This window comes from Macrobrachium nipponense, chromosome 25, assembly GCF_015104395.2.
Source record: "Macrobrachium nipponense isolate FS-2020 chromosome 25, ASM1510439v2, whole genome shotgun sequence".
In the NCBI taxonomy this organism is placed as follows: domain Eukaryota; kingdom Metazoa; phylum Arthropoda; class Malacostraca; order Decapoda; family Palaemonidae; genus Macrobrachium; species Macrobrachium nipponense.
The window spans coordinates 35510335-35533654 of NC_087214.1; the positions used below are offsets into that span (position 1 = coordinate 35510335).

Below are 23320 nucleotides of genomic sequence, written 5' to 3' on the forward strand. Positions count from 1 at the left end.
TTCAAACCTTTTTACTGTCAGTTTCCCTTTCAGCGCTGAATGACCTTATAGCTCCCAGTGCTTGGACTTTCAGCTCTCCTAGGGCTGGCCCGAAGGATTAGGTATTTTTATGCAGCTAGGAACCAACTGGTTACCTAGCAACGGGACCTACAGCTTATTGTGGGACCCAAACCACATTATATCAAGAAATTAATTTCTAATCACTACAAAAAAATTTCTCTGGCTCCACGTTGGTAGAGCGGGGATCGAACTCTGGATACCGACTTAATAGGCGAGCACGTAAACCACTCATCCGATGAGGAACTTCAAATCAAGTCAAGATTGTATAGGTCAGGGACAAAATCACCTTCAAACAGACGGCAGCTAGTAATAATAAAATATAATCTCATTCCTTACCTGGTCATTACAATTGCCGACTATCAATATTTCTTGTAAAGTTAAATTCATCATGGGCGTCTTCTCTACGGGTGGTGTATTGTGTCCACTCAACCTGGAAAGGAGGTGTAAAGCATGTTACCAAATGATGCAGTATTTATTAGAAGGAAAATCTGTCTTACAATTCCTTATAAAATCCAATTCAGAGGTTTTCACTGTAGTATTTGTCACCTGATCTGATGACAAGTCAATAAAAAAACTTGTACACACAGTCTCAAGAAAAATAAAAATAAAACTATTAAAACACTGCAACACTCCTGGGAAGTTACAGGAACAGGAATAGGTTCTTACCGGTGTGAGAGAACAATGGTGTTTGAATCCATATCTAAAACGTTGACTGAATTATCCGCGTCGATGAATGACTTGATTTCTCCCAGTACGAGTGACCACTCGAGTTGATCATCAGGTTCATAGGTAGTTGTATACTCATCTATTTGTTTACTCAACTCCTGAAATAAGTATAGTAAGAGTTAGTAGAAGAAATGTTTGAATCAAACATGATAAACACAGTCACCACCCTGCTTACAAATGAATTACGTTCCGGAGAGCCACTTGTATGTTGAATTGTTTGTGAGTTGATTACAGGTACTGTACTCTTCATGTTTATTTAATTACAGTATGATATCAAATCTATACAGTGCTTATGTTTTGTCATCCTAAAACAGTACTGCATGTACAGACTAGGTGTGTTAAAACAAAACTTAAACTTACGGGTGGTGAAGGGGAGGGCTCTGAACACAATTTTAATTTGCGATCCTGTTTGTTTGTCTCTGAATCTTTGTAAGTTGAATGTTTGTAAGGAGGGTGGTGTCTGTACAACATTTGTCCTCTTAACATCCCATAAATACACACCCCTTATTTTATTATTTTTATGTTGGCTTCCAAGAGTGGATTGCACTACCGACAACATTGCAAAGCAGTGTTCAAACAGTACTCAGTTTAGGTTATATGCACAACATTAAATCATTTTACACCTTACACTATGTATTGCAGATGTGTACCCACTGTATACCTGAGAATATTCTTCCAATTTAATTCGAAGTAGTACTAATCGTAACATAGCCTATTCAACATCTGCACAAATTTTAGACACTGTGATCCTTGAAAAAAAAATATTCCTCTTGTTAGGTTGGCATTTCAGTACATAACCTTGTCCTAAATGGCCTACTCTGTTACCTCTTGTGTCTGTTGTCTAGTTACCCGCTCACAGTCTTCCCCAAACTTAACGATATTTGAAGAACTATCCTTTTTGCAAAGTCATTTAGTATCTGTAAAATTCTCAGCCAGATTTTTCTTGAAGCTTTCATTGTGTCATTGCTGGATGAGGCTTTTCACTGCCAGACTAGAATTATTTTCAGAGGCTATTCTATAAGTTCTCTTCTGTATTATTTATTTCCAGTTCATATTGGATTCTTTTTTCATATTTTTGCTGCTATTGTTTGTGGATTTTGGTTTTTTGTTTCAGCGCTCAACTAGCAGACACTCATTAGCTAGTCAGTCTGTATTCAAAGCTAATTTTTTCCTGGTCAAATTAAGTTAAAGGTAAACTTATATTCAAGTAAGTGGCTCCTGTTCCTGGAGAATCCTTTTTTTAAGGACAGTGCAAGCACAATATCACATCCTCAGCCATTGCTCACCTCCCTCAGTTATTCTGAACCTGAACACTAGTTTGACTCCATCTGCAACTCTGGGAATGGAACGTAGGCTTCCAAATACCCTTGATGCAACCAGGCATGGGAGCATCTCCAGCAATGCGTAAGCATTCAGCCGCACGTTCTACTTCTGCCATGATCACTGATCCAACCACATGCTTACCTGTTGTCCCTATGCTGGAAAATTCACCTATTTGCAGTATTTTGCTATGAGAAATATCCACAAATTCTTTTTTTTTTTTTTTTTTATTTCATCATAAAATGCACTTTTTGTGACAAACTAGTATTAAAAAAACAGGCAATGTAAACATTTTTAGTGGGTCTTTCTTGAGTTGTACCTAGTAAAATAGGCAGCTTTAAGCATTTATAGGTGTTTCAACTATTCACGGGTTCTATAGCTATTTGTGGGGCGGGGGAGGGGGAGGGGTGTTTGGGTTCTGGTACCTATCCCCGCAAATACGGGGGAAACACTGTATGTACTTTGTAGCACGACTAAAGAAGCCAATATTTTGGACAAGTGATCAAACCCCAAGGGTTGCTGGCATATTTTTTGGATGCTCTAATTTCCCTGCCTCTGCCATAAAAATCTATATATGTTACTATTAAATAAAACGGAGCTATGTTCACATTTATCATGCACAGTTGAATACTACTACATAAGCAATGGTGTATACGTACTCTAACAAGGTCCCGAACTAGTTTCATCCTCTTCAGTAACAAACACACAACAATAAATCTGGCATAATAACGTAGTTTCTTAACCATTAAATCAGACCTGAAAAGGAGAAATTTATGTTACCGTAAATACTGTAACACTTAAAGAAATTGGTTAATGAGTTTAAAATTCTCACACTTAATTTTAGCTTACGTTTTCATTTGAATGATGGGATTACCTTCAAACATTTCATAATAACAAAGGAGACACAATTCAATGCACTTGCAAGGTCAGATTAATATTCAATATTAAAGTTATGCATGACATGTACTATGTACTTGGGTTTCATCTGTTAAAAGCATCATCAAACAAAAGGTTACTTTTCATTAGGGGCTGCAAGAAGGCCAAAGTTCCACAGCCAATGTTTTTGCAACAAGGAGTCTGAAAGACACTGAAATTCCATCAAGAGAAAGGTAACTGAGTACGTAGTAGTATGTACAGGTAAACTTGTTCTTACATTTGTACAGAGCGATCGTCTTTACTGGTTCTGCTGTAGTACGCTCGGCCTCTGATGGCGGCATAGAACGAAAATGCCTCGTTGAGATAGTTTGTTTCACTCGTTCTCAAGCTGTAAAGAGCAGAAATATAAGATTCCTTCTATTCCTCATTTAAAATGATTTGACCTGCAATGATCATTCAGTAATATGGAACCAATTTTTCACAAAGAAAAAAAGCATATAAACGTACAGGCAGTTCCCCGGTTATCGGCGGTCTCAGTTAACCAAACTTAACGCCGAAGCGTAAAAAAAAATGTCTCCCGTGTGCCGGAGACGTTTCAGAGTGAGCGCGGAAGCGGAAAAAATATTTTTTTTTTTAAAATCACAGCGCGCTTAGTTTTTCAAGATTAAGAGTTCATTTTTGGCTCCTTTTTTTGTCATTGCCTGAAGTTTAGTATGCAACCATCAGAAATGAAAAAAATTATCATTATCTTATATAAATAATGCGATATATGATAGCGCAAAAACGAAATTTCATATATAATTGTATTTAAATCGCGCTGTGCGCAAAACGGTCAAATGTAACAAGTTACTTTTTTTTCGTTGTAATGTAAACTAAATTGCAATCATTTTGGTATATAACACATTGTAAAACGATAAAAGCAAACACAAGAGAAAATATCACAAAATAATGAATGAATTCGTAACGCGCAGACGTAAACAAATTTTTTTTTGTTTTTTCAAAAATTCACCATAAATCTAAATATTGTCCTAGAGACTTCCAATTTCTTTCAAAAATGAAGACAAAATAATTTAATATTACTATACTGTAAGAGTATTAGCTTACAAATGCAGTTTTCGACCATATCTGACGAGTTAAAGTTGACCGAATGTCAAATTTTTTTTATATATATTTTTTTTAATGCAATTATTTCGGAAATAAGAAAAGCTACAACTTTCAAATATTTTTAGTTTTATTCTACATGAAATTGTGCACATTTTCATATATAAAACTCTATGAAATGCCTAATATGAAACGGAGCAAATATTCCGAGAATGGGATTTACGCATTTCGGAGATTTGTGGCGGAGAATCCGCGCGCAGAGGGAAGGAGTTTTTTTTTAAATTCACCATAAATTTAAATATTGTGCTAGAGACTTCAAATTTGTTTCAAGATGAAGATAAATGACTGAATATTACTAGACTGTAAGAGTTTTAGCTTACAATTGCGTTTTTCGACCATTTCGGTAGAGTCAAATTTGACTGAACGGGGTTTTTTTTCTATTTATCGTTATTTATATGCAAATATTTCAAAAATGAGAAAGCTACAACCTTCAACTATTTTTGTTGTGTATTACATGAAATTGAGCACATTTTCATATATAAAACTTTATGTAACGGCTAATTTAAAATGGTGCAAACATTACCACAATCGCACGTATGATTTTTTCGGAAGAGTTACCCGCGCGGACGTAAAGAAAATGTTATTTTTTTCATAAATTCACCATAAATCGAAATATTGTGCTAGAGACTTCCAATTTGTTGCAAAATTAAGATAAATGCTTGAATATTACTAAAATATACGCGTTTTAGCTTACAATTGCGTTTTTCGACCATTTCGGTAGAGTCAAAGTTTTTTATATGAAAATATTTCAAAATTGATAAAAGCTACAACCATGGGTTGTTTTTAGTTGTATTGTGCATGAAATTGCGCACATTTTCATATAGTATAAAACTTTATGTAACGGCTAATTTAAAATGGTGAAAACATTACCACAATCGCATGTATGATTTTTTTCGGAAGAGTTACCGCGCGGATGTAAGGAAAAAGTTTTTTCATAAATTCACCATAAATCAAAATATTGTGCTAGAGACTTCCAATTAGTTGCAAAATTAAGGTAAATGATTGAATATTACTAAAATATAAGAGTTTTAGCTTACAATTGCGTTTTTCGACCATTTCGGTAGAGTCAAAGTTGACCGAAGGTTGAAATTTTGGCACTTATCGTTATTTATATGAAAATATCTCAAAACTGATAAAAGCTACAATCATGAGTATTTTTTTGTTGTATTCTACATAAAAATGCGCACATTTTCATATATAATACTCCATGTAACGGCTAATTTAAAATGGAAAAAATTATGTCAAAGTGACGAAATAATTTCCGAGATGTGTCACAGATACTTTTTAGTGCGGCAAGAAAGAAATTTGCGCTTGCGCGCTTGCATAACGATTGTAAACAAAACAACACCTTGATCCGTGAACTCCCAGCATCCCCCAAGGCGTGTGATTCAAGTGTTTTCGGCTGGTAGGCCTAAAAGTATTTTTCCGCGAATTTTTAAAAAAACTTTTGTATGTCGACGTAAAATACGTCCAGTCGGCACCCGAGAGACAAAAAATGTCGACGTAAAATACGTCCAGTCGGCGTTTAAGGGTTAATGGCAATTGTCTAGCTCCGTAAAATCGGCAATTTATGGTGCCATACCTAACAGAGGTGCCATAAGCACCATAAATCACCAAGTTATGGTTAATGGCGTTTTCGGTTATCAGCACCCCTCCGAGAATGGAACCCCCCCCCCATAAGCGGGGACTGCCTGTATATACATAACTGCTCCTTGTCAGTAGGATAATGAGACAATACTAATGACAACTGAATTATTAACACTGTAGCAACAATACATATACTATCAACAGTACTTACTAATAATGGTAGTACAGCTGGCCGATCTTAGAGGCAATTTCTCCGATCTGCCACCGTTTCAACCCATATTTTGAGTCTAGAATTTGCCTGTGTTGCTGCTGAAACTTCCAAAGTTTTGTATATATATCAAATGTGCGGCCAAAATAGGCTTGCCACTGCTTGTGACCATACTGAGGAAGGTCCCTGGAAAAAAAGGATCTGAAAGGTAGAGTAGACATACCTAAAATAAGAAAGCCTGACAGAAGGAGAATGGGAGATTCTAATAAGCCTAATTGCTAAGCATCGTCTACTACTGCTACAACATGCCAAAGATGACCTGGTGCATTTATATAATGCAATCTAATCAATAAATGTATGTATAGTATTACACTTTGTTACATATATACTAGATTGCTAAGTATGAAAAATGAATATTCTTTTATTCTATGTATATAAGCCTACAAAAGCAAGTAAACATAGAAATCTTATAGTTTTATGGCTGATAACTGCAAATCATGTTTTGTACCAAAAATTCAACATTTAACAGGAAAAGTCATGAGAAACTTTATTGGAAATGAAACTTTTTAACAAAAAATGTTAAAAATAATGTTTCTTAGTTTTACTACAACTGCAAATCATGTTTTATACCAAATATGTAAAACTTTGCAATAAAATTCAAGACTAATCTTTTCTGGAAAGACTAATAAAAAAAAAATTTCAAAAATAATATTTCTTAGATAAAAATCATAGCCACGTCAATCGTCAGCAGTCTTTGCCGGGGAAACCAATGACAGAATTCATACCAGTTCATTTATTAGTAATAAATAAAATCAAACTATGGTAGGAGAGTCATTCTCCCACTGTTGTGGGCTCACTTTTCATGTAGCTGCAAAGTTTAATACGCATTAATATATTTGCCAGATTTAACTATGTACGTGCTGAAGAGGGAGATGAGAAAAAACAGGAATCCACAAAGAATGCTGACGCTATCGACAAAAAAATTTCTCAAAAACAAAATAGCATTGTTTGTTAAATGGAGATTCTTTTTTTTTTCTTAAATAGCAGCCTATCAATTACACAACCCAGGTGTTGGGCTAAAAATGTTGCATATTACAAACAAGATTCACACTAGAAAGTATAGTGCATTTTATGCACTATACTTTAACATACAATAATGCACTTTATAAAATTTGAAAGATGATAAAAAATGTGACAATCTTTTGTATGAAATTATTTTGCTAGTTTATCCCATTAAAAGAAAGCCCTACAATGCATAGGATGTGTACATCCATAAGATGTACAAGCACTGCCAAGGGTCACTTCTTCAGAGGAGGCCCAAGGGTTTTCTTTGATACAAGACCTTAACCAAGCACAGTACATTGTCTACTGTATTATGGTGCCGTCTTCTGCCGCTGCACCGGCCAGTTCACATGCAGGCACTGAGGAGGTATAATACCTCTTTTATTGTGGTTCTTTCTCTCTCCAAAGCTACTGTGACACATAATCAACTAAGTCTTGTACCAAGTTCACTGCTCGAGCCAAAAGAAGTAATAGTAATGGCTTTTAAAGATCGTGGCCATTTGTCCCTACTTGTCCAACTCAAAAATTAAATGCAGGCCCTGCAGTTTGTAAGTGAGGCACACTTACACTAAACCCTGCGACAAAGAAGGCATGAATGTTATACAGTATCACTACTATTCTTTAATACTGTAAGAAACTAGTTGTATATTTAATACCGTATATTCTTCAATACAGCATTGGTATATACTACTGCCTTTAGAAATGTACATAGGTGGAGAATACAGTGGGCATTCTACAGGATGTCCATAAAATCCAAGTACCATTACAAGTATTTATTGCTCCGAAACCATATAACATAGAGTAATGCAGTTTTTTGTAGAATGTTCTACATTTCCTGAAGTTTGCATTCAGAGCACTTCATGCAATACATTCCATCAGTACATGTCATTCAGTGCATTGTAGGCATTACCTAAGGTTCCTTGCAGCTTGAATTTACTCTCTACCCAATAGACATGCTACTATAGTCGGATTTGTAAAACATACTAAATCAAGTCAAGACGATGGTTGCTTATCAATTTAAATTCTTGGTCTAAATATTCCGGAAAGCAAATCTTGGAGAGCTTGTACAATAAACTGCAAGTGAAAGCTTTTTCCGCTGAGCTATCACAGTCTCTTTTTAAAAGGAAAAGTAGAATGATGGAAAAGGGGGGTTCCTATAAATAGTACATTACCTTTCTAACACTAGAGTCGAAAAAAGGATTCAGTAAATGGTCCCCCTGTATTCATGGGGGATGCATACCAGACCCTCCTGCGAATAGTTAGAATCCGCGAATAGTTGGAACTCCTATAAAAACGCTGAAAACAGCCTATTTTGTTAGTTAAGACTTAAGAAAACCCACTAAAAATCATTATAATTGTTTTTCTGGGCTCGGCCGTGTCACTCCGTGAAATAGGTTCCTTTAGCACTACATATTTCTAAGGTAAAATATTGTTATAATACCAGAGAACCGCTAAAGTCAAAATCCCTTTTTTTGCTAGTTTTATCACAAAAAGTGCATTTTATGATGAAATTGATTAAAATAACCAGGAATTTCTGGATATTTCTCATAGAAAAATACCGTGAAGAGGCAAATTTTTGACGAATAATGGGAGGAAATGTTCCCGAGAGAAATCCGCGAAGGTGAAAGTCTGCGAATTCGGAGAACGCGAATAGGGGGTGTCCACTGTAAATGGTTAATATATAAGTAGACAGAAGCTCCAGGCAATATTTTAAACATGTACCTATAGTACTTAGTGAAATAAGAAATGGAAATTTAAAAATATGGGTATCCTAGACTTTGTACAGGAAACATTTCAAATTATAAATTTCTAGACTCTACAGATAATACCGTCTCAGTAGTAGTACGATGGACCCCTCATATTCGCGGTCTGGCATTTGCAGATTTCTCTATGGATCATGTCTACCCCATATTTGTGAGAAATTCGCCTATTCACTTTATTTTTCTATGAGAAATATCCATAAATTACTGTCTTTTTTTTTTCTTCATAAAATGCACTTTTTGTGATGAAACTTTGTAAAAAAACAGGTAAAAACATTTTCAGTGAATTTTTCTTGAGTTTCAACTAATAAAGTAGGCAGTTTTAGGCATTTTTTTTTATTGCGGTTTAAACTATTTGCAGGGGGATCTGGTATGCATCCCCCACAGTACAGTATATTATAAGAACTTCATACTCTCTTGAATATTAGTTACAGGGGAAAAAAAGAATAAATACTTAATTTTTCAAATGACATCCCAGTTCTTGGATATCGTTAAACCATTCTGGGTGACATTACAAAGTCAAATAAGAGGTTATAGTTCATAACAGGTACACATGTGAAAATAACTTGGGATGTAAAAGTTTTAGTCCTAGTTCTTGCATTACTTTATGCATTACGTACTATATGGAAATATACAAGTGATTAGGTAGGAAAAAAATAAAAAGCATTTACACCATACAGCCTGTAGGAATATAGTATCTCATCAACTACTCTGTGTCTGTTTCACCCAATAAGAACGCACTCCACTTTATTTATTATTGATCTTAAAATATTAGAAAACAGTTTACTACTGACTCATTAGCTCTTTGTCAAGAATGAAAGGCAGAATATCGAGGGATTGTCCAACAGCGTTTAAATTTTAGAAGTTTAAAGTAAAAAGGACCTACCCCGTTCTGACACCAAGAATAAACTAGGAATAATTTACACTAGTCGTCTGGTACTCCTCTATCGTACATGCTGTGAAGCTATCACATACCGTTATAAACCTAATTTTATAAAATGTTGCCATTGCAATTCCACTACGCATAAATTTGTTTTTGATAGTTTACATGCAATAAATGATTCTATTCAAAAAAGCACAAAAAAAGGACATTACTCTAAAAAAATTTACTACATTGTACAAAATCTACTAAAGAAATACTGTATCATCTTAAAAGTTGGCTTCTAATAAAGTGTGTTCATTATTTGTAAAAGCTAGTATTTCTTACTCTGCTAACTTACACCAAAATATATATAGTATGTACAGCTTAAGCTTTCGTAATGCATATAAATGCTTGGGATATTCTAAGGTTAAATACATGACATAATTTCTTGCCAAGAACACAAAGCATTATTTTCATGCTTGTTTACCACAAGATTTGTGTTAAAATCGGTGATTGATAAAACTGGTTATTTCTGTTGTTTCCCCAATGCACAGGGGAACAGGGTCTCTTGGGTGGAACAAAACAAAAATGACCAATTTAAAAGAATGTATATTTCCCCTTGATATAAAAACTAGAGCCTTTTACTTAGGAGTCCCCTGTTATCGGCGATCCGGTTTTATGCCGCTTGTCTAGTACCATAAATCGGCGATTTATGGCACAATAACGGGCCGAGTTCCGGTTATCAGCACCATAAGAAGCCTTATGGCGCCATAAGGCTCATGCCATAAGGGTTCTTATGGTGCCCATAACCGGTTATCGGCGCCATAAGCACCATTATGGTGCCATAAATTGCCGACTTTCGGTTAATAGCGGTTTTCACTTATCGGCACACCCCCAGGAAAGGAACCCCCACCGATAACCATGTACTGCCTGTACTTAGGAGTATTCATGGTACAAGCTGGAGACAGTCTATGCCCTTCAGTTAAAATTGCCTGGTTACCGGTATTTGGATGTTAGAACTTCATGCCTCCCCAGAGCATTAAAAAATTACCAGCTCTACATATCTCGGTCAGTTACTGCTGCAGTGTGGGGTCTGTGGTGGGGGGTGGGGGTTGGAGGAACCTGGCTGACGTTTGCCTGAGCACCTTAAGCTGGTGGAGAACTGAAACCAATCAAGTTTCGACTTAACTTTCAAAGAACTGGCTACATAAAACCAGAGTGACAGCCTTTCACCGCAGGTATACTAAAGTTTGCCTTGATAAAAGTGGATGAGAAAACCCATTAGTATCTGTTACACAGTGGCTCCAACTATAGACATAACCTAAGACCAACTGCAGAAGACAGCCAACTTCCCCTGGTAGACACACACTTGTAGAAAACCTATGGGCAGTTCTGCACGAAAAGCAGGGATTTCTCTATACTCTCCATCTGTTACGGGACAGGGCATCCACTGACTGATAGTATAGCAGCATGTGGAGTTAACAAAAAAAGGAGTAGGCTTTGAGGGAATTTGTCTGGTTATCTTCCAAAGGGTAGCAGGCAATGAGGAAAAGGCACAATGATGGCAAGAGGTAATAGAAATGCTGTAGTACTGCTGTAATTCCCTCCTGAGTATCTAGAGAGGTTTATCTGAAGCAAGTCAAAATACTATGGGAAAGCAAGCCTTTATGAGTTTCATGCTGGAAATTTTTATATGAGTTGAAATTCCAGACTGATTATGAGGGGAAAGAAGTAAAGAAAAGAAAAGAGAGAAGTATATTTGAAAACCTCTTCCTTGTAAAGGGGGATGGATGCCTAACAAAAAGCTACATCAGCTACAGGAGTGATTGGGATAGAATTTAGTCTTGCATCATTCCATTTATTACTGTCATCTCCCTCACCCTGCCACCTTCTTTGCCTCCAACTGTCTCAGACAAGGTTCAGTCAGCAGGATAAAGAGTTGGGTAGCAGCCCCAAATTTCAGGTGAGAAGGGAACCTCGACTCTTGTTAGAGGAAGTACGTATGCTGATCTTGCTTGGTAATCTAACCACAAAGACAGCTGAAGGAAGACATCTTGCTCTCTTGAGAGAGAAAGAGAAGGAGAGAGAGACAGAGATAGACTAGTTGCCTATAGTAGAAGTCTGCATAAGATATCATACTTCTTAGGCATTTTGATCACTGGCTGTTAAAAAAAGTAACCTCTAAGATTTAGGCAAGAAAAAATGACTTTTTTATGATAAAATAAGACTTTATGTATACTTACCAAGTAGTTACATAGCTATAGTTTCTAAAACCATCGGCAGCTAGAATTTTTTAAATTCGCGGAAGCGCTAGTTTGTTTTTGTCAGGTGATACACCCCCCGCCCACTATCGGGGGAGTGAGGAACCAACATCGTACGAAAATCAGTTGTTTATGCCCTATTATCCATGTGAGGGGAGGAGGGCGGGCTTTGATCATGTAACTACTTGGCAAGTACGTATACATAAAATCTTATTTTATCATAAAAAAAGTCCTTTTTATGTATGCAACTTACCAAGTAGTTACATAGCTGAATCCCACAGTGTAGGAGGTGGGATCCATGGATATGCTCATAACTTTTTAAAATTAATAAATACAAAATATATATTTAGTGCTAGCATCCATGCAGATGCTTGTTGGTTCCTTACCTATTAAGAGAGCTGAACAGTTGATTACTGCCTCTGGAAGTCGCTCGTCTTAACTCATAGGGACGTGGCGGTATAGCCATGGCTCGTCCTCTAAACAGTGGGACCCATGCAGCTAAGGAATGTCCGTGGCTAGCATGGTCAACCAAAGGATGCCCCTGCCCAGGGCGCAATACCAAACACCAAATGTTACCAGAGTAAAAACCATATCACCTCAACCATAACCATAAAATTAATACCCAACTCTACACTTGACTGAAGGGTACTCCTAGTACATCCATAGTAAATCCAGGCTCCCCTAAAAAACTCAAGAACCTCGTTCAAGGCGAAGACTGTGCCCGCCGCTAAATACGGACCCAGGGTACTGCAATTTTCATATACTGTTTCAATATCACGCAAGTAATGCGAGGCGAACACTGATTTACATTTCCAATACATTGCTTGAATAATCGAGTCCAAAGAGAGATTGTGTTTAAACGAGAGAGAGGTTGCCACTGCTCTTACCTCGTGAGCTTTCACTTTAAGTTTATTAAGGTCGGTTTCTTTTACTTGTGAATGAGCATCTACAATCACGCTACGTAAGAAGAACGCCAGGGCATTTTTAGACATCGGGCGCGCCGGATTCCTTACTGAACACCATAAACGATCGGACGGGCCCCAAACTTTCTCTGTCCTTTGTAAATAACATTTCAGAGCTCTGACTGGGCAGAGCAACCTCTCTTCTTCTTCCGGTCCTACCAAATCCGTGAGGTTTTTGATACTGAACGAATGAGGCCACGGTTTGGACGGGATCTCATTTTTTCCCAAAAACCCCAAGGTTAATGCGCAAACCGCATTACCCTGTGCAAAGCCTATTCTCTTGTCCATGGCATTTATTTCGCTCACTCTTCTAGCTGTAGACAGGGCTACTAGGAATAAGGTCTTTCTCATCAAATCTCTCAACAATGCTCTATGCAACGGCTCACACAGAGTTTCCGACAACCACTTAAGTACTACATCTAGGTTCCAAGATATCTTCGAACCTTTGGGTTTTTCTATATCGAAGGACTTAATGAGATCTGCAAGATCTCTATTCAACGACACTTCCAATCCTCTGTGCTTGAAAACCGATCCCAACATCGCCTTATGGCCTTTGATAGTCGCAGTAGACAGATTTCTATCTGTTCTCAAATATAAAAGAAAATCTGCTATTTCTGTTATAGTTGTTTTAGAAGATGAAACATTCTGATCTTTACACCAGGCTCTAAATGCAGCCCACTTTGCCTGATAGACTTTACTTGAAGATTCCCTTCTGCACTGTGCAATAGCTCTCGCCGGTCTTGAAAACCCCTTCCCTCGTAAGAGTTGTTGGACAGTCTGTAAGTGGTTAGAGACAGAGTGGATAGTCCTTGATGGAACCTCCTGAAGTGGGATTGTATGAGTAGATCTGTTCTCTGAGGAAGTAACCTTGGCCAATCCACTAGCAGATCGAAAAGATCTGGAAACCATTCCTGCGCTGGCCAGAATGGAGCAATGAGAGTCATCGAAACGTTGTGATGCGTTCCGAATTTGTTGATGACTTCTCTCACCATCTTGAATGGAGGAAAAACGCACAAGTCTTTGTTCGACCAGTCCAAAAGCATTGCATCTGTCGACCATGCTTTCGGGTCCGGGGCTGGTGAACAGTAAAGGGGGAGACGATGGTTTCTTGCTGGGGCAAACAGATCCATCATAGGTTTACCCCCAGAGTTTCCACAATTCGAGGCACACCACTGGGTACATCATCCATTCCGTGAGAAGTACTTGCCTCCTGCGGCTCAGTTCGTCCGCGAGAACATTTTGTTTCCCCTGAACGAACCTCGGAATTAATGCGGTTTGATTCCAATCCGCCCATACCAGCAGGCTCCTTGCTGTCTCACAAAGAGAAAACGAATGCGTCCCTCCTTGTTTCTTTATGTAGGAGAGCGCTGTCGTGCTGTCCGAGTGTATCGCCACTACTTTGTTGCGAACTTCGTCCGCGAACTTTAGCAATCCCCAGTGGATGGCGGTCAGTTCCTTCTGATTTATATGCCACTGTTTTTGTTCTGCATTCCAAATGCCTGATACTTCTTTTTCCCCCAGAATCGCTCCCCAACCTTGATCTGATGCGTCTGAAAAGAACACTAAGTTGGGGCTCTGTGGGAGGAGGGATCTCCCTTTCGCAAGTCTGTCTCTTAACTTCCACCATTGCAGGTCCTCTTTTATTTCCTGTGTGATAGGGAACACAAAAGAGTCCGGAAACTTCTTTCTGTTCCAATTTGCTCTGGGGAAGAACTGTAGGTTCCTCATATGCAGTCTCCCTAGCGTCACGAACTGTTCTATTGAGGATAGTGCCCAAAAGACTCATCCATTCCTTTGCAGAGCAGTCCTGGAGAGCTAAAAATTTTACTACCTTCTGTAGGAACGACTCAATTCTTTGTGGGGATGGAAAAGCCCGAAAACTCACTGAGTTGATCCTGTCACTTTGTTGTGATATTTTATTCTTAGCTATTTTATTATTCTGGTTTTTGTTATGTATATGAATTTTATTGTTATCCATTTAGTTTGTTTTCCTCCTCCCCGGTGGTTTGTCTTGTTTGGTAATTGCCACTAATGACCATTCTGTCTTTCCATATATTTGTGAGCGAGGGGTGCTGTCACCGTGGCTGGGTCGGAGATTGTTTGGACTGAAGGAGTCAGTTGATCTCTGAGCCTTATTACTCCTGGTGACTTGGATTTGCTATGTATCGCCTACTTGGATTTATGATTATTCTTGAAGGATTTACGCTTCATCCTGCCTCACCTTCGGCTCAGTAAATGTCGAGGGACTCTCGCTTAGCCAAGGTATAAGTGATTAATATTTTTGGAAGGTTCAGGCGATCTTTGTGATGCCCTTGGCTCTGGTTTGATTTGGACGTCCCGGGTTTTTTGGAGGATCATCCTCGAGGACGTAGGATCGCTGATGTGTGAATCCTGTGGAATATCACTTTGTCACTTCACTTTTGTCTCTGGACGCAGAGGCATATAAGTAATTATAAAGATCACGGCTATAACTCCAGTGTTACGGAGGACAGAAATACCTATATATATAATTAAGGAGATCACGGCCACAGCTCCAGTGTTTAAGAGGAGGGAAACCACCGCTAGGGTTTAGTTTGTATTTGATAGGTTATTCTTGCTTTCCGTATGCCTTCTCCTGTCTGAACCCCCTTCTCTTTGTGGATGTATCTTTGCTTTTTCCTATCTTAATTGGGTAAGTGTGTTGTTTTATGAATATTTCAGGGTGATTGGTTTTCAATAATATATGTATTCTGAGGTTCAGGAATAACTTCTGTCTAGATATTTTTGTATTAAATTTAAGTATTTTTGTGGTGTTTCGTTTTCCCCCATGGATTAATTTTTGCACTTTGATAATATTTGAGAGCTATTATTTTCCACTGATTGTGGACTTAGTTTCTTGTTGTGAACAGAGTTTGGTAAGGAAGTTATTTAATTTTTAGTAACGAGGAAAAGGACCGTTACAAATTGGCGACCGTTTGACAGGATTTTACGTTCCTGTCTGTTCACTAAGTGCAAAGTTAATTCTGGGGGCTTGTTTTCTCTAAACAACACATTTTTACTTGGTTTTCTCTAAACAACATTTTTACACCTCATCGTGTTTGGTTGTTTGGAGTTGCTTATATTTAGTTAGTTTGTTTAAAAACAATGTCGACAGTTAATGTGTTAGATCTCCTGTCTGGAGAGGGGTGGCAAGCAAGGCTTGCGGAGCTTGACAGAAGTGAATTGGAGCAAGTAGCTCAACATTTGGAGTTGGAGTATGATGTATCCATTAGAAAAGGCTTATTGTTAATCCAGGTTTATGATTATGTCAGTATGGTTAAAAAGGGTGAGGTATTAACACCCAAGACTGAGGGGTCTGTAGAGGTATTGGCTAAACAAATTGAATTGAAAACTTTAGAATTTAACTTGGAGAGATTTAAGGCTGAGGAGAGAGAGAGAGAGAGAATGTTTGAGAGAGAGATGCGAAATGCAGCTCCCTCTTCCCCTCCTTCCTCCCCGAGTAGTTTGGTAACGCCTGCCATCAATTTGGGGCAGGCCCTTAAGTTTGTGCCGTGTTTCCAAGAGAATAATGTTGCGGAATTTTTTGTGTCATTTGAGAGGATTGCGGCCAAATTGCAGTGGCCCCAGGAATACTGGACCACTCTCATACAGAGTAAACTTGTAGGAAGGGCTCAAAAAGTTTATGTAACTTTGGATGAAACTTTGTCATCAGATTACGAAAATGTTAAGGCTATCGTGTTGAAAGCATACGAGCTGGTTCCGGAAGCCTACAGGCAAAGGCTCAGAAATTTGCAGAAATGTAGTGACCAAACCTTTGTAGAGTTCGCGAGGGGAAAAAGACAATTTGCCGAAGACTGGTTTAAATCGAAAGAGGTGGATGACATGGAAAAATTAAAAGAATTGTTATTTGTAGAAGAATTCAAGAGGTGTGTATCAGATAAGTTAAAAGTTCACCTTGAGGAACTGAAAATTGACACTTTACAGGAAGCCGCTATTGCTAGCGATGAATATTATTTGTCACACAAGAGTGAGTTAGGAGCATCAGGGACAAGTGTAGAACCGAAATGGGATAGGACAGGTCGAGGTGGTTATAATAAGAGTAAGACGTTTATACGGCCTAATCATAAATAATAAGAATCAATTCAGGGCACAGGAACCTGTTAATAGTGATAAAAGTTTCTCTGCTTATAATGATAAGAGAGGTTATGGTTCCATGATCCAGAGTGGAAAAAGAAGGTAACGTGTTTTTTATTGTAATAAGAAAGGGCATTTGAAGAGTTCTTGCTTTGCTTTCAAAAAATCATTGCAGGCTAGAGGAAGACCGGTGATGGGAGTCGGTAGAAAAGAAAGAGATCCTGTCCCGACCAGACCAAGTGACCAATGACTATCAGACTGTTTTGAGAGGTATCTGTCTAGTGGGAAAGTGTCGTCGGTCAATTCACCCATTGAAAAGGAAGTAAGGATTTTGCGGGATACTGGGGCGGCCCAGTCCTTGATCTTACGGGATGCGTTACCTAAAGATTTTGGCTTTGATTATAAAGAGTTTGTTTTGCTGTCTGGTTTTCCTGAGTCAGTCGAGTCTTACCCCATTGGAAATTTTCATTTGAAATGTCCTTCTTTTTCAGGAATTTTGAAATTGGCAGTAGTAAATAAGTTTCCTGTCAAAGAGGTTGATATTGTTTTGGGGAATGACGTGGCTTTTAAGAATAAGACTTGTCCAATTTTGATCAATCCAGAAGTAGCAGTAGTTACGCGTTCTAGTGCTAGAGTTGTTGACGTTGCACTGATGTAGATTTGAGTAGTTTGGAACGTAGTAGTAATATTGTAGGAGATATTAATATTTTGAGGGATCATCCGAATTGGACTGTGGAAGAGCTTGTTAAAGCCCAGAAAAATGAATTTCGCGACCTACCCATAGAGTCAGGCTAAGAGTCGGACTTGACTGTACTTAAATTTAGAATTATTAAGAATATTTTGTATAGGGTGAGTAGGCCGATGGAGGCTGGTAACTCGGAACATGAAATATTAAGACAAATAATGGTCCCTTATATTTACAGAAATGCTTTGATGTCGTTGGCTCATGAAAGTGGTTTTGGCTGGGCATTTTGGTGTTTATAAGACGACCAGCAAACTCTTCGCGAACTATTTCTGGCCCAAGTTGCAAAAGCAGACGTTAAGAAGTTTGTTAATAGTTGCGATGTGTGCCAGAAAGTCAGTAAGCCGAATCAACCTGTTCCTAAAGCTCTTTTGTGCCCCATCCCTGTGGTTTCCGAGCCTTTCAAAGAGGTAATTATCGATGTTGTGGGTCCGTTACACGAGGACTCGTAGTGGGAATGAGTATATTTTCACTATAATGGATAAAATGTCTCGTTATCCTGAAGCTATTCCCCTCCGTACAATTAAGAGTGAAAAAATTGTAGAAGTACTAACCAACTTTTTTACTAGGTTTGGGATGCCCAAGGTCGTTCAGTCAGAACTGTGGGACTAATTTTGTTAGTAAATATTTCAAAGGTTAAGATGAATGAATTGGGCATTAGACATGTGACTTCTTCCCCATATCATCCAGAAAGTCAGGGTGCTCTTGAGAGATTCATCAGACCCTGAAGTCAATGATAAAGAAATATTGTTTAACTCATGGATCCGACTGGGACAAGGAATTGCCTTATTTATTATTTGCTTTTCGTCAGCTCCAAGTCAGTCCTTAGGTTTGTCACCTTTTGATTTGGTCTTTGGACATTGTGTGCGTGGTCCTCTTGATGTGGTAAGGAATCTTGGGAAGGTGATATCCCAGACATCAGTTTGTTGGATTTATGTGACAAACTTGGGTGACAAATTGTCGAAGGCTTGGAAATTTGCCCGAGAAAATTTATTGTGTAGTCAAAAAAGGATGAAATACTTTTTTGATAGAAAAGGCTAAAGTGCGTAATTTCGCAGTAGGTGATAGGGTTTTGGTACTTTGCCGGTTGCCGGGCAATTCTTTGAAAGCTTCCTTCTCTGGACCATGGAAATTTTGAAGAAAGTTAGTGAGGAAATTATTTGGTTGAAACTCCGGAAAGAAGGAAGCCTTTCCAATTGTGTCATGTGAACATGTTAAAAGCATATAAGGGAAGAGAGAAAGTTATTCCAATAGCCACTATTACGGACGATGTTTCAAATAATAATAATCTTTATTCCTTTTCAGATGATAATTGTGATAATGAAATTTGCATGTCGAGTAATAAGAATTATTTGGAGAAATTTGATGGTTTGGTCTCTCATCTCAGTAGCGAGAAACGAAGGTCTTTAAGAAAATTGGTTATGGGTTGTTTACAAAGAATTGTTTTCAGAGGTACCGGGTCGGACATCTATTTTGGAACATGATGTGGACGTTGGGAATGCCACATCCAAGCAGTCCCCTTATAGGTTAAACTTTAAACAAAATAAGGTAGTAGCCAAAGAAGTTGACTATATGTTAAAGCATGGTTTAATAGAGCCCAGTAAAAGCCCATGGTCCTCTCCGGTATGTTAGTGAAAAAACCTGATGGTGATTTTCGTTTGTGTTTTGACTATAGGAAAGTCAATGAAGTCACGCAGAGTGATTGTTATCCCTTGCCTCGTATTGAGGATTGTATTGATCGCATGGGAAATTCAAAGTTTATTAGTAAATTTGACTTGCTAAAAGGGTATTGGCAAGTTCCTTTATCAAAACGAGCCAGGGCCTTGTCTGCTTTTGTGACTCCACAAGGGTTATTTCAATGCCGTGTAATGCCGTTCGGCATGAAGAACGCTGCGCTACGTTTCAACGTTTAATGAACACACTGGTTTATGGTTTGGAAGGTTGCGTTGTGTATATTGATGATATCGTAATTTATAGCGATGACTGGGAAACGCATCTAAAGCGTATTAGGGCTTTATTTGAGGTCTTAAAAAAGGCCGGATTGGTAATTAATTTGAAAAAAAGTGAGTTTGCCAAAGCGAAGGTAAGCTATTTAGGTCATGAGGTTTGGTGACGGTAAGGTGGCGCCTACAACAAGCCAATGTTAGGAAGCCATTGAGAAAATTTCCATTCCAAAGTGTCGAAAGGATGTGCCTTAAAATTCCTGGGTCTAGTTGGTTATTATCGTAAATTTGTAAGGAATTTTTCTGACATCGCTGATCCGCTCACTAATTTGTTGAAGAAAACTGTTCCTTTTAATTGGACTCCTGAAACGCAAAGGGCATTTGAGTGTTTAAAAGGTGTGCTTCTTAGTTTCCCCGTTTTAAGGGCTCCGGATTTCGACCTGCCTTTTCGCGTTGCCACTGACGCAAGTGATGTCGGTGTCGGAGCGGTCTTACTACAGAACGACGAGCAAGGGGTTTCTCACCCGGTCGCGTTCTTTTCGAAGAAATTGAATTCCGCTCAACGAAAGTATTCGACGGTCGAGAAGGAGACACTCGCACTCATTCTGGCTATTAATAATTTTTCCATCTATCTTTCTTCCACAGGAACTCCTATAAAGATTATGACTGACCATAACCCTTTGACCTTCATCACAGATACAAAATAAAAACCAACGTCTGATGCGTTGGAGCCTCATGTTGCAGGAATGGAATCTAGAATTCACTCATGTCCCGGGAAAAGACAACGTTGTGGCCGATGCTCTCTCTCGCAGCGTTGAGTAGGGAAGGATTCTTGCAGAGGGCTATGCGGATATTAAGGTAGTATCTGTATCGTTCTGGTTACGGTGTGTGTACTGTTGAAGTAGTGCTTAGGTTGTATTGTAAAAGTAGAGGAGAGTGTAACATATATATATTCTATTTTCCTTTACAGGAGTTCTGTAAATGCCTAGGGTTATAAAATTAAGAATAGTCTAATTAAGGCCATAAGTGAAGATAGAAAGTGCTAATCGGTGTTCATATTTTGTGGCAATGTTTATTTTAATGAAGGTTGAAGTGCTTATAATGCATGATGGAATTGAGTGTTATAGGATACAAATGTGTAATATCGTAAAAATTATTACTGAAAAGTGTGGTATACAATGATGTTGGTATACAATGATGTTGGTATTTGTTGGTCTTTGGCGCATGGTATAATACGGTGAGGTGATTAATTTGGTGATTAGGATATTAATCAGAGAATCTACATTGTTAGCGGACAGCTACTAATCCGGGCATTCTTGGTTTTCAGGCATAATTACGCTTCACGAAATTTTGTGTGTTGGGATTGCGCAGGGGAAAACTGTGTTGGTTTTCTCTGTGTTGTCCAGTGTTAGTGTATGTATTCGGTAGGACACTTTTATAGTGAAATAGTGTGTTGTCACTGTGATATAGACAGGACTATTGTTCGCTGAACATTGTTGCAATGAGCGATTTGAAACAAAGTGAAACAACGTTGAGTGTGTGTAAATAAATTATGGCCTATGAACAGTTCTATGGAATCCGGATTAGAGCAGTGTAGCTCTTAATAATATACGTGTGTGAGAGTTTTGAAGCTCTTGGGTTAACAATGTGTTTGGCGATGGGTTTTTGAGGTTTTCTGTGTTGTAGATTTTCCATTGTATTAATGATATTTTGTTAATTTTGATGCCATTGTGAGCTGCATCCTTGTTCCTTTGCCACCCCTCCTGTTGGATATCAGGTTTTGTAAGTTTATTATTTTTACATTCATACCTTTGTTTTTTTCTTTGCAGGGTTGTATAAAACCTTCTGTTTGGCTTGTGGGTCTTTTTAATGACTATTTAGTTTTTTTTTTTTAAGTATACTAAGTTATTTACTGTAAAAAAAAAAAAATATATGTATATTTTTTTTCTTTTGGGAGAGGAGGTGTCACTTTGTTGTGATATTTTATTCTTAGCTATTTTATTATTCTGGTTTTTGTTATGTATATGAATTTTATTGTTATCCATTTAGTTTGTTTTCCTCCTCCCCGGTGGTTTGTCTTGTTTGGTAATTGCCACTAATGACCATTCTGTCTTTCCATATATTTGTGAGCGAGGGGTGCTGTCACCGTGGCTGGGTCGGAGATTGTTTGGACTGAAGGAGTCAGTTGATCTCTGAGCCTTATTACTCCTGGTGACTTGGATTTGCTACGTATCGCCTACTTGGATTTATGATTATTCTTGAAGGATTTACGCTTCATCCTGCCTCACCTTCGGCTCAGTAAATGTCGAGGGACTCTCGCTTAGCCAAGGTATAAGTGATTAATATTTTTGGAAGGTTCAGGCGATCTTTGTGATGCCCTTGGCTCTGGTTTGATTTGGACGTCCCGGTTTTTTGGAGGATCATCCTCGAGGACGTAGGTCGCTGATGTGTGAATCCTGTGGAATATCACTTTGTCACTTCACTTTTGTCTCTGGACGCAGAGGCATATAAGTAATTATAAAGATCACGGCTATAACTCCAGTGTTACGGAGGACAGAAATACCTATATATATAATTAAGGAGATCACGGCCACAGCTCCAGTGTTTAAGAGGAGGGAAACCACCGCTAGGGTTTAGTTTGTATTTGATAGGTTATTCTTGCTTTCCGTATGCCTTCTCCTGTCTGAACCCCCTTCTCTTTGTGGATGTATCTTTGCTTTTTCCTATCTTAATTGGGTAAGTGTGTTGTTTTATGAATATTTCAGGGTGATTGGTTTTCGATAATATATGTATTCCGAGGTTCAGGAATAACTTCTGTCTAGATATTTTTGTATTAAATTTAAGTATTTTTGTGGTGTTTCGTTTTCCCCCATGGATTAATTTTTGCACTTTGATAATATTTGAGAGCTATTCCACTGATTGTGGACTTAGTTTCTTGTTGTGAACAGAGTTTGGTAAGGAAGTTATTTAATTTTTAGTAACGGAGGAAAAGGACCGTTACAATCCTCATCCCCAAATAGACTAATTCCTGACTGGGGAGTAACTGCGACTTTCATCTGTCTATTAACAGTCCTAGATCCTGAGCTAAAGTCAGGGTTTTCTGAAGGTCCTCCGTGCACCTCTCCTTTGTTTGTGACCGGACAAGCCAATCGTCCAAGTAAAGGGATGTCCTTATCCCGACTAGATGTAACCATTTCGCAATGGGAGCTAGCACTCGGGTGAACACGTGGTGCGGTCGAAAGCCCGAAACACACCGCTCTTAACTGGCATATTTTGTCCCTGAAGACAAAACGTAGAAACTTCTTTGAGTTTTGGTGTATTGGGATGTGAAAAAAGGACAGACTGATTCGTCTCCATCTTGAACTTTGTCTTTTGCACATAAAGGTTCAGAGTGCTTGCGTCCAATACGGGTCCCATCCCCCTGATGACTTGGGGACAACGAACAGGTGATTGTAAAATCCTGGTGTTAATGGCTCTTCTACTAACTCTATTGCTTTCTTTTGCAAGAGAGACAAAACCTCTTCCGAAAGGGCGATGAACTTCTTTGAATTTTCTGAGTAGGCTGTCAAAGCTATCGGAGAGCCTGATAACGGTGGCTTTCTCTTGAATGGAATATCGTATCCTTCTCTTAAAACCTTTAGGATCCAAGGTTCCGCCCCTCTTGCTTCCCATTCTTC

General features: G+C 38.4%; 1 protein-coding gene across 3 annotated transcripts in view; it reads right to left on the reverse strand.

The window, feature by feature from the left end:
• LOC135199354 (protein SCAI-like) overlaps positions 1–23320 on the reverse strand; it is a 114897-nt gene that overhangs the window by 85799 nt on the left and 5778 nt on the right. For 2 of the 3 annotated variants that reach the window (XM_064227320.1, XM_064227319.1), the window contains exons 2-6: positions 5942–6139; positions 3260–3370; positions 2766–2862; positions 727–884; positions 397–490 (exon numbers count right to left, since the gene is read on the reverse strand). In XM_064227320.1, the coding sequence (XP_064083390.1) occupies positions 397–490; positions 727–884; positions 2766–2862; positions 3260–3370; positions 5942–6139 (658 nt within the window). The remainder of the gene's footprint in view (positions 1–396; positions 491–726; positions 885–2765; positions 2863–3259; positions 3371–5941; positions 6140–23320) is intronic. The other variant, XM_064227321.1, reaches the window with a different exon arrangement.